Source organism: Nyctereutes procyonoides, unplaced genomic scaffold (genome assembly GCF_905146905.1).
Source record: "Nyctereutes procyonoides isolate TBG_1078 unplaced genomic scaffold, NYPRO_anot_genome, whole genome shotgun sequence".
Classification (NCBI taxonomy): Eukaryota; Metazoa; Chordata; class Mammalia; order Carnivora; family Canidae; genus Nyctereutes; species Nyctereutes procyonoides.
In genome coordinates, this window is record NW_026575020.1 from 45,082,419 (window position 1) to 45,094,541 (window position 12,123).

Here is a 12,123-nt window from a genome sequence, read left to right on the forward strand (position 1 = left end):
TTTGCTAGTATAACCAAAACAAGAAGTTTTGCCATTCTGTTAGACTTTGAATCAGTGAAATCGAATAAAAATTCTTGAATTAATAGCTCCATATATAAAGCCACTTAATACATGACAGGGTGGTATGTTTTTGAAGTTTTATATAATTAGATATTGGGGAGATCTTTTAACCAAGACAGCTACTTTTAGAATAGCTACTTTTAGAAAAAGATTTGATTACGTGAATAATTTTAAATGTGGCATGCCAAAAGGTGTCTTTAAAAAATTGAAAGAGGGCAGCCCGGGTGGCTCAGTGGTTTAGTGCTGCCTTCAGCCCAGGGCCTGATCCTGAAGACCTGGGATGGAGTCCCACGTCGGGCTCCCTGCATAGAGCCTGCTTCTCCCTCTGCCTGTGTCTCTGTCTCTGCCCCTCTCCCTCCCTCCCTCCCTCCCTCCCTCCCTCCCTCTCTCCCTCTCTCTCTCTCTTTTTCTCTTGTGAATAAATATATAAAATCTTTTTAAAAATAAAATAAGAAAAGAATTGAAAGATGGGACACCTGAGTGGCTCAGTGGTGGAACGTCTGCTTTTGGCTCAGGACGTGATCCAGAGTCCTGGGATTGAGTTGTGCATCGGGTTCTCTGCTGGAGCCTGCTTCTCCTCCCTCTTCCTACCTCTCTGCCTCTCTCTGTGTGTCTCTCATGAATAAATAAGTAAATTCTTTTAATAAATAAATAATTGAAAGACAAATTTTGGTGCCTGGAACAGATAAAGACTTAATTATTATTTGTGTTCTTCAAGGCCCTGTTGGCAAATTGATAAGCAGATCAATAACCCACCCAAAAAAACGGGAAAGGGAAATTTTAGAGTTGATTCACTGAAGGGCAAATCCAAATGGCCAAAAACAAACTTCAAGGTAACAAAGCCTACAGTGAGATAACCACTTCTTAAACCTACTGCTGGCCAGTTCAAAGAAGGAGATATACTTCTCCATTACTGGTAGAAATAACAAGTTAGTGGTGTTTGGGGCTTGGGGTTTTTTATTTTAAGCACACTGGTGTTCTCTACCCAGTCTTTTAACTCTTTTGGGAGTTACTCAAGACCTAGCATGTACTATGTGTGCCAAAATTTTGGGAACAAAATGAATGCCTCTGGAGAGGGTAACACTGCCTGCCACTTGAGGTAGACCCCATCCATACCAGTAGTCTTGGAGGGATTTCCATTCTGCATTCCCGATGAGAAAATCAGTGTGCAGATGTGTATTTTAAACTTGGTCGCACAAATAAGAGTAGCTGGGGAGAACTAAGCAAAGCAAGTAAGATATTGACATTCCAAAGGTGTAGAAGGATTACATACTGGGTTGGTGAATTGGCATTATGTCAGAGGGCTTGGCAGCTAAAGGGAGAGCATCCATGATAGAAACAGCAGAAGTGTTGTATTGTGAATGTGCGTGGACACGTGCAGAGACATGGGACATGGTCATGGCGGCTATCTCAGGTTTCCTTTCCGTAAGTTTCACTATGGTCCCTGGCTTTTAGTTATTTATTTTTGTTTTACAAAGAGTACATGGTGTTTATTTAATGAGGGAGGGGAAAGAACACTGTTGTCAACCTGAAACTGCTCTCGAACAGAAGGCTGAGAATGTGTGATCTAAGTCTGAAATTGGATCACGCCACCCCTCTCCAAAGCGCCGTTCCTTTGTAGGAGGGAAATGACAGAGTCCTACAAAGCGCCCACAGTAACCAAGACAGGAGTCTGTTCTCTAAGAAATCGGTATCATGATGCACATTTGATTGGCAGTGAAATTCAAAGAAGTGCTTTCAAGTTTGATTTTTATCACATCGCTCCACAGGTCAGTGTCTGTCTGAAAATTTCTATGTGAGAGGTGATGGTACTAGAGTTTACTTCTTCACACAAGGTAGGAAGACGTTCCTCTTTACATATGTCGGTGGTCCCCAAAACCCCAGCTGCAGTGCTGCTCTGTGTCCTCGACATACAGCTGTTGAGCCCCTCCTACCTTTTGCAGCCTTTTCCTGCCCTTGGTGGCCCAGGGCCCATTGTCCAAGCAGGCTCCACTTTGGTCTCCACCTTGCCCTTCTGTTGTGTGCTCTTCCTCCCTGTCACTTTGTCCAGAACGTGGGGAGCCTACCCCATTTTGCAAGATTTTAATGCAGTTGGCTTCACCCTGAGGCTGGGTTCTCCCAGGGTCCAGGTGTAACCCTGAATTGCTCTCCACAGTTTGCCCTGGTCATGTGTTCAGTGTCGTCCTGGGGCCCTTTATTGTGTCACATACTTTCTTAAGCTTTCAGTTAACGTGGTGGAACCTCTCCCCTAAAAAAGTGACTGTGAAGTTAACATTTTTGTAGATTTTTGCATGTCATCTTCAGGTGTCCATAAAGCCCTTCTGGAAAATACCCCCCCATCAGCTGACTTATTAGGCTCTCTCTCTGGACACCAAGCTGCCCTTCCCAGATAGTTTGGCTTCCTCTGTGTAAATACGAATTTGCTATTACCAAGCTGCTACTGTGCTTATAAACAAACAGTCCGGCTAAAGCCACTTAAAATAGATAAATAAAAACTGTCTCACAGTGGCCCTTTCAACATAGGAAGTGGTAGGCAATGTTTTTTCTTCAGCAGAAAATATATAAACATCTCTTTCCCAAACCAGATGAGCTGGATACACTTTTCACTACTGCTGGACTGGAAAAGGTTCAGAACCTGGTGGATCGCCGATTGCAAGTGAACCGAGGGAAACAGCTGACAATGTACCGCGTTTGGATTCAGTGCAAATACCGCAAGCCTCTCCTGTCCAGCACTGGCTAAGAGGCACCTCCTCCTGCCATGATAGGAGTTCTTGGGAGTTTTTTAAAAAGAACATTTCACGAATGGTGTCTTGTTGATGTTGGGAAGTTCAAGGATTCAGACTTGAGCATTGAACCTAGAACAGGTTGCTTTTTATCAAGTTTCTAATAATTGTCCTTCATATTTGTGAAGTCCTTTTATATATACTTTCCTCAAGGTTGTTGGGCTGCTTTGGTTTTGGGTTTTTTTTGTAGGCTCTGTGCCCGGCATGGAGCCCACCTCCAAGCTTGAACTCACAACCCTGAGATCAAGAGTTGGATGCTTAACCAACTGAGCTACCCAGGCACCTCCTCCTCCTTAAGTTTCTTTCTTACTTTGAGATCTCAAAGAATCTTGGCATTTTGTAATTAATCATAACAAATTTTCCTAAGAATCGTGAATTTAAAGGCATCAAGAATTTATTATATATGAACATAATAAAGAAGTATTATGTATGATAAAGTGTCATTTGACTGGGAGTTACATTAAATTATTTCGGAGTTCAAATACCTAAGCGAGGCAGTTGATACATTCAAGGGTAAATAAAAGCGTTGTTCAGCGAGAGACACATGAAGAACAATCATCTTTCTTTGGATATTTTCCTGACTCAAAAATACTACTTTAGGGTGGCCCAGGTGGCTCAGCGGTTTAGCACTGCCTTCAGCCCAGGGCCTGATCCTAGAGTCCTGGGAAAGATCTTGATTTTTGCAAAATTCTCTCTCTCTCTCTTTTTTTGTGCCCTTAAATGTTTGACACAAAAGGAACTGAGAGAACTTTATTTTAGCCACATGACCAAATGAATGATAGAAGTGAGCATTGGCAGTATTACTTTCTTTATGTTCTGCTTTTTTTAAATTACGACTTTTACCTGAGCTGAAATCAAGAGTTGGATATTTAACCAAATGTGCCACGCAGGTGCCCCTAAAAAATTTCAAATTAAAGAAAAGTACCAATTACCAAGACTGTTGCAGGAATAGTCCTTTTTTTTCTGAGTAATTTTTTTTTTTTAAGATTTTATTTATTTATTCATGAGAGACAGAGAGAGGCAGAGACACAGGCAGAGGGAGAAGCAGGCTCCATACAGGAAGCCGGACGTGGGACTCGATCCCGCACCTCCAGGCTCACACCCTGGACTGAAGGCAGTGCTACACCGCTGAGTCACCCGGGCTGCCCTTTCTGAGTAATTTTTAAGAGTGGGTTGTAAGGTTATGTCCCGACACTCCCACATATTTTAGTGTATAATTCCTATAACTGAATATGTTCTGTATCACCAAATAAATCCATCAGGAGTAAAAACCTGAAAACGCTACCACCCGCAGATTTTCCCAACGTCCCCAATAATATCTTCTACCACCAGAGAAAAGTTGCACTTAGTAGTCATGTCTCAATCTCCTGCTCTCTGGAACAATCCAGGCTTATTTTAATGACCTTGACATTTGAAGATTCCAGGCTATTTTGCAGACTGTCCCTCAATTTGGGTTCCTTGATGCTTTCTCATGATTTGGTTCAGGTTACACATTTCTGGCAGGAACATCAAGTGGAGCTTTGCCCTTCCTTGTTACATCCTATCAGGATAATGTTTTGAATTCCTGTTACTGATGATGTTAACCTTGATCACTTACCTGAAGTGGTATCTGCTGGGTTTCTCCACTGAAAAGTTACTAATAAGCATCTTGTGGGATTGTGCTTTGAAATCGGATAAAAACCCATTCCTCATCAAACTCCAGCCCCTAATTTGGTATCTGTGATGCAGTTTCTTGGCTGAACTACTGCTATGATGGTAGCCTGAGAGGGTTTCCTAATCCCTCCATTCTTTCTATATTATTGGTTGCCATTCTATAGGGAAAGCTTTCTTTTTTCTATTTTATGTAACGTGGACTCAGACTTCTGTTTTATTAAATGATGATTGTATATACTATCGTTATTTTGGTGCTCATATTACTCCAGATTTGGCCAGTGGGGGCCTCTTCACATGCTTCTGTGACCTCGTGACTCCCCATTATTCTTTGAGCATTTTAAGCACAGGTTGTTTAGGCTCATACACTTTTTATTGCCTCAGTCAATCTGCCATATCCCTCAAGGAGTTCTGGTGTCTTTTAGTGCAGAAAGGTATTTAGAAACCAAGCTAAGTGTGCTTATTGGCTTTGGGGTGTTCTATTCCCAACCCCCATCAGTGGATGGAGCCTTCAGGTATTTGCATATATGTACATACATACATGCATACTTGCAACTGTATTTCTATACTTAAACGTAGATCTTGAAAACCATCCATTCAGATTAATGCCTTCAATTCCAATCCAACACCACAAGATTTCTTCTGGTTGTTATTCTAGTTTTTCTCTGTACTTGTAATCTCTTTCCAACAATCCCAAACTCCCATATCCTTCAATACATTAGGCCAATGCCCGCATATATAACATTCTCCTTTGCTACCACTCACATGTGGATGGCCTCCTCACCTCTTGGGCTCTAACACCTTGCTCCGAGTCACTACCACCACAGCTCCCTGCCTCCCACAGACACCCTCCTCACCCTGCCTGGGGTCCAACAACCTACCACCACCACCACCATCCCTTTGCCCTTGCACTAACATCCACCCTGCTGAGCTTCATTAGTGAGGTGTGGGGTTTTTTATTTTTATTTGAGAGAAAGAGTGAGGGAGAGCTTGAGCAGAGAGGAGGGGACAGTGGGAGAAGCAGACTCCTCACTGAGCAGGGAGCAATGTGGAACTCCATTCCCAGGACCCCAGGATCATGACTGAGCCAAAGGCAGACACCCAACCAACTGAGCCACCAGGCACCCCTATTAGTGAGTTTTAAAGAGTAGGAGGGAAGGAGATTCCCATTTCTTCCATTACACTGAATATATTTAAAGCTAAAAAAAGTCACTGGAAGGGTATGTCATGAGGCATTTCAAAGTAACAGGAAGAGCATCTTCGAAGAACCTAGCTTAAGCTTTGGGCTTTAGGTATAAAAAATGAGCCTCTTCCTGCCTGCTGCTCTGCTTTCTTCTCTGACATCTACTAAGCTCTCTTCCCTTGCTCTCTGACTTTTTATCTGTCATGCTACCTTAAACTCCATTAGGGACTTGACATAATCTTTTAGCCTTGGAATCTCTAATAATGGTCAGAGGACAATTAAACATGGTGAAGGTAGGGCAGTCTGGGGGGCTCAGCGGTTTAGCGCTGCCTTCAGCCCAGGGTGTGATCCTGGAGACCCGGGATCGAGTCCCACATCAGGTTCCCTGCATGGGGCCTGCTTCTCCCTCTGCCTGTGTGTCTCTGCCTCTTTCTCTTTCTATCTTTCATGAATAAATAATTAAAATCTTTAAAAATAAACATGGCGAAGGTAGATTAAAGTATGATTTTGGTGTGCCACTCAAAAACATACAGTCTAGACTATGGCTCTGACTCCCAATAGCATCTCTGGTATTTTTTTAATCAACACACAATGTTGCATTAGTTTCAGGTATACAACATAGTGATTCAACAGTTCTATGTTATGCTATATTCAGTGGAATATAGCATATTCCCCTCTGGCAACCACCAGTTTGTACTCTGTATTTTCAGGTCTGATCTCTTGATATTCTTGGTGCAAGAAAAGTGCTGTGTTGGCGGGGAAGGTAACTCCACGTGTGAAGCTACTCAGGAAGTTATGTGGTTTAGATTCAAGTCTAATGGACAAGTTTCTGAAACTCCTCTGCCAATAGTAGTCACTTGGCTGAGGAGATAATTCGATGTTGCTTGAAAAATGAATAATAGTTTAACTTGAGAGAGGTGCACTGGACCTGCTGGTGTAAAGCTACAGTCGTGAAGGTGGTGCGCAGGGTCAGGATGTAACCTGGGAGAGTGTGGATTTGTGCCCCAAGAACTCCTTCATTATCAGAGATTCATCGTCCCATTTGTGTTCTTCATCTTGAGCCTGGCCTCTGCTAATTATGTCAAATTTATGCTTTGCCTTGCTTTCACATAAGTTTGCACTCTCTTGGGCTCTGCTTGGCAAATAGGGTCTTAGAAACTTAAGAGGAAAAGGAAAAGCTGATGTATTAGGACATCCTACTTTCCTCCAATTGATTCCTATCTTTGCCTAAAGATGTCACTTTAGTAATAGTGAGGAGCTGTATCAGTGGCTTAAAAGATGAGCTCAGGACAAACAGCTTCTTTCACTCTGCTCACAAAGGTCTGTTCTCTGGTTTGTGGCTTCAGCTGCTATTTTTGGAACCCAACTGCATCGATGCGTGGCAGGCTGTTTTATATGCTGCTTAATTTGGTGTGCAGGTTGATTTGGGAACCTGGGTTAGCAAGTAGAAGCAGCACTGGCTGTTAAGTTTCGCAGGTAAAAACACTGAAGTGGTGCGTCACAGCCACCCTGCTCTATTTCTGTGAATTTCTAGGTCCAAGATTGGACATCATCTCACCTGCCATCAGGGGAACACGGTGCATGATCAAGTTACAGAGCAAACAGCCATAGTCAAATTCCATGCTTGGCAGGGGTGGGGGGTTGAGGAGTGGGAATCCTGAAACATGGTGGCCAGTAGACTCACCAAAGGCTCAAGCGTGGCATCTTCACCCCAATATGAGCCCCAAATTGCATTCAGTCCTTCATTCCCCACTTTCCTGAGTTTGGATTTCTTCACTAAAACTTAAAATATCCAAAATAATAATAAATAAATAATAAATAAATAAATAATAAAAATAAAACTTAAAATATCCTGGGGCACCAAAGTCCAACTCTTGATTTTGGCTCAGGTCATGATCTCAAGGTCATGAGATGGAGCCTCACATCAGGTTCACATGATGGGTGGGCATGAAGCCTGCTTAGGAGTCTCTCTTTCCAAATAATAATAAAATAACTTACATTCTTAAATTTATTTTGAAAGGAAACTTTAAATCACTACTAAAAATATAAAACAAGTATCACTTGACATTAACAGAAGGTATTTTTTAAGATTTTTTATTGATGGGACACCTGGGTGGCTTAGCAGTTGGGCATTTGCCTTTGGCTCAGGGTATGATCCTGGAGACCTGGGATCGAGTCCCACATCAGGCTCCTACATGGAGCCTGCTTCTCCCTCTGCCTGTGTCTCTGCCTCTCTCTCTCTCTCTGTGTGTGTGTGTGTGTCTCACAAATAAATAAAATCATTAAAAAAATAAATAAGATTATTTATTGATTTTAGAGAAAGAGTGTGCATGCAAGTTAGGGGAGGAGCAGAGGGAGAGAGAATCCTCAAACAGACTCCTCACCAAATGGAGAGCCCTTCTCGGAGCGATCCCAGGACCCTGAAATCATGACCTGAGCTGAAATCAAGAGTCAGCCACTTGGGGCACCCAGATGGCTCAGTGGTTGAGCATCTGCCTTGGCTCAGGGCATGATCCTGGAGACCTGGGATCGAGTCCCACATCAGGCTCCTACATGGAGCCTGCTTCTCCCTCTGCCTGTGTCTCTGCCTTTCTCTGTGTCTCTCATGAATAAATAAATAAAATCTTAAAAAAAAATCAGCCACTTAAATGACTGAGCCACCCAAGGGCACCAACATTTATTTAAAAATAAATACAATGATGGGTGCCTGGGTGGCACAGTGGGTTAAGCATCTGACTTTTGGTTTTGGCTCAGGTCTTGACTTCAGGGTCTTGAGATCCAGCTCCATGTCGGGCTCCACACTCAGCTCAGAGTCTGCTTAGATTCTCTCCCGTTCTCCTTCTGCCTCTCCCCACCCTGTGCTCGCTCTCTCTCTCTCTCTCTCTCTCTCTCTCGATAATAATAAATAAATACATACATACATACATACATACGATGAAAACAAAACAATCTTAGAAGTTCTAGCTGGATCCCACTGCTGCCCAAAGGCTCTGGACCCTATGCCTAGGAAAAGTACCGCTAACACAGCAGAGTCACAGCTCTCTTGGAGCTCACATCTGGACTCCGAGACTCCAAGTAAGCCCATGATACATGACTCAGGTGGGCATGTGCCGGAGAGAATTGAGCAGGGCAGGCAGAGTTAGAGGCGGGGAGCGGAGGAAAGAGCCCACTGAGATGTGGCCTCCTGGAGGAGGTGACATCCCTGCATGTCTGAGTGAAGAGCCTTCTAGGCAGAAGAACAGGCATTGTGCAGGCGGGGACGTAGACTCCCACACTCTCCACCCCCAGCCGGGAGTGCTGCATGGCTCACTCTTGTCATAAATGCATCTGCTTTTAGCACATTTTAATGAGACTGTTACTCAAATGCACTGTGTACTAAGAAATGAGTAAGTATGATTGTCTCCTACTGACCCTTACATCCAGGGTCTGGATTCTTCAAGGGAGGATTAAGATTATGAAGCCAGCCCAACTCACAACGATCTGGCACATAAAGCAGGATTATTGATCTGTGATCTCAAACATAACTGAAAGGCAAGGGGATCCCCCCAGGAAAGGAAGCTACTTGAGAAACTGAAGATCAGAAGTTGATTGTTAAGAACACACCAGAGCCCAGCAGTCAGGTGGCCTGGGGGTTTCTGACAAGCTGCGGCTGAACCAAGGTCCCCCACCTGCACCCATGAGGTTGCTGCTGAGCAGATCTGTAGTAACATGAACTGGCGTTTGTTTAGACCTTAATACTCTTGAAAAAGCTTTTCATATAATTTAATCCTCACAGCACCCCTGTGAGATAGAAGTATAATTATCTCCATTTTACAGATGAGGAAATCTGATGTTCAGGGAGGATAAATGGTTTACCAAGGTCAGACAACTAGTGTTAATTGTAAGGTAATTCACTTAAGATTAAGGAGGGGTATTTTGATATAAATGGTATTTGACGCAAGGTATGGATCCAAACATTCTTGGCTCCAACCAACTGCCTTCTGGAAAATGCTCCACCGGCTCAGAGGTGTTGCCTGCCTGCCATGGGCTGGAGGAAAAGAAGGGGCACTGGCCCCATCTCTACCCACCACCCTCCCAAACCTCCCAGGAAAAAAGCTGCAGCTCTCAGATGTGTGAAATAATTATGGATTGTCCATGAAATCAGCTACATAAATTGTGCTGGTTTTACAACATTGTACAATTTGCAACATTTTCATCAGCCTCCCCTAAGGAGAAGGGAGGACCTGCTCCTCATCTTCTCAGAAGGGCTCCTCCCGGCCCAGGCCGGGCCTTGGGCTGTGTCCTGTTCTGTCTCTGCGGCCAGGCACTCTGGAAGGCCAGGTAGGCTCAGTGCTCTGCTATTGCCATCTGGAAATTCTTTTTTAAGATTTTATTTATTTATTCATAAGAGACACAGGCAGAGGGAGAAGCAGGCTCCCTGCTGAGCAGAGAGCCTGACATGGGGATCAATCCCAGGACCCTGAGATCATGACCTAAGCTGAAGGCAGACACATAACTGACTGAGCCACCCAGGTGCCCCAACCTTTAAACCATTCTGACTGGGCCTCCTCTCTTGGAGAGCTGGGCAGCCTTGCTCCCTTGGTGGCTCTTGCTCCCTTCTCTGTCCTAGGGATGGTCTGAGAAAAGCCTAGGCGGCCCCTTCCATCCACAGGCCCAGGACTTCCATCCCCAGACCCACTACTCAGCTGGGTTAGATGACAGAATTTGACTTTCCTCACTTCAGTGCCTGACATGCTCTAGGGACTCAGTTTGTGGGTGACAGTCTATGTACTCACCTCAGAAGTATTTACTGAGCACCTACTATGTACCAGACATCATTATAGGTACTGAGGATACAATTGTGATCAAAGTAGACAAAACCTCTGACCCTAAAGAGCTCATATCATAGTATAGAGGTAGGAGGTGGCTAATAAAAAATGAAGGACGATGCTGTATGTCATGAGGAAGGTAAGTCCACATACTGTGTATGACTGAGGTGGGGAGAGGGCTTGGGGTGGGGGGGATTGACACTGGCCAAGGGCATCAGTGGAGGACTCTCACAAGTTGGGGAACATTCAAGTTGAAACCTGAATGAGGAGAAGCCATAAGTCATGAGAAGGTGGGGTACATGCAGGACCCTGAAGGCGGGAGCAGCATGTCCAAGTATGGTGTATCTGGAAAGCCTACCTGACAGGAGAATGGAGGGGGGCTTGGAAAGGCAGGAAGAGCCCAAGGCAGGCAGGAGGTCCTGCCCTGGGCAAGAAGACCCAACCTAGGGCAGCCAAGGATCAGCTGATAGGTGGGAAGGGAAACGTAAGTCCAGTGAACACCACTCTTCACTGAAGAGTGAAACACTGAAGGAGAAACAGGGAAGAAGAAGGAGCAAGATGGAGGGAACAGCAGGACTGGCACACAATTCGCAAGGCCCTTTGTTAAAACTTATCAAGAATTTCCAGATGGTGGGATCCCTGGGTGGTTCAGTGGTTGAGCTCAGGTCATGATCCGAGGGTCCTGGGATGAGTTCCACATTGGGCTCCCTGTGGGGGAGCCTGCTTTCCCCTCTGCCTGAGTCTCTGCCTCTCTCTGTGTGTGTCTCATGAATAAATAAATAGAATATTTTTAAAAATATATTTTTTTGAATGGAAGAAAGGACCCGTGAAAGCAGAAATGCTTAGAACCCATGTAAGTCACAGTGTGGGGGCAGAGTTGACAGAGGTAAATGTGGGTGAACCCCTCACTCCACCTTCTCTCTCTCTTTCCAACTCACACTGACTCAGGGAAACATATTTGTGGAATAAGTCTAAGTGAGAGAAGTATCTGTGAGTGAAGAGTTTGGCATGGAGGCACCCAGGGCATCAAGGAACAAAATCCAGACTTTTGCATTTATTCTTACAGAAATGATTTCTATTTATACGTTTCTTGCTATAAATTCCATGTTCTCAGAGCACAGAAAAGCAGGACTTCTCAGGGAGGATGTCACAAGCTGGTAACCCTCAGGCAGGGTCTTGGAAGGTGAAGTTTTTCGTTTTTTTTTTTTTTTTAAGATTTTATTTATTTATTCATGAGAGACACAGAGAGAGAAAGAGAGAGAAAGAGGCAGAGACACAGGCAGAGGGAGAAGCAGGCTCCATGCAGGGAGCCCGACGTGGGACTCGATCCTGGGTCTCCAGGATCACACTCTGGGCTGAAGGCGGCGCTAAACCGCTGAGCCACCTGGGCTGCCCTGTGTTGTTGTTGTTGTTAGATTTATTTACTTATTTGAGAGAGAGAGAAAGAGTGCAAGCACGCACGCACGAGCTGGGGGAGGGGATAAGCAAGAGGGAGAGGGACAAACAGACTCCTCCTCCCTGAGCGCAGAGCCTGAAGCTGGGCTCAATTCCAGGACCCTGAGATCACCACCTGAGCGGAAATCAAGAGCCTGCTGCTTAGCCAACTGAGCTACCCAGGTGCCCCGAGGGCGAAGCTTTT

General features: G+C 44.6%; 1 protein-coding gene across 5 annotated transcripts in view; it reads left to right on the forward strand.

Moving 5' to 3' along the window:
- The window catches only part of METTL2A (methyltransferase 2A, methylcytidine), a 35,136-nt gene that overhangs the window by 10,100 nt on the left and 12,913 nt on the right, over window positions 1–12,123 (forward strand). For 2 of the 5 annotated variants that reach the window (XM_055328849.1, XM_055328858.1), the window contains exon 8: window positions 1,830–2,782. The exons of 1 other annotated variant lie outside the window; for it this stretch is intronic. In XM_055328849.1, the coding sequence (XP_055184824.1) occupies window positions 1,830–2,146 (317 nt within the window). In that variant the 3' untranslated portion in view covers window positions 2,147–2,782. Of the gene's footprint in view, window positions 1–1,681; window positions 3,285–12,123 lie in introns of those variants that run through there. 2 more of the 5 variants (XM_055328867.1, XM_055328882.1) reach the window with 2 other exon arrangements.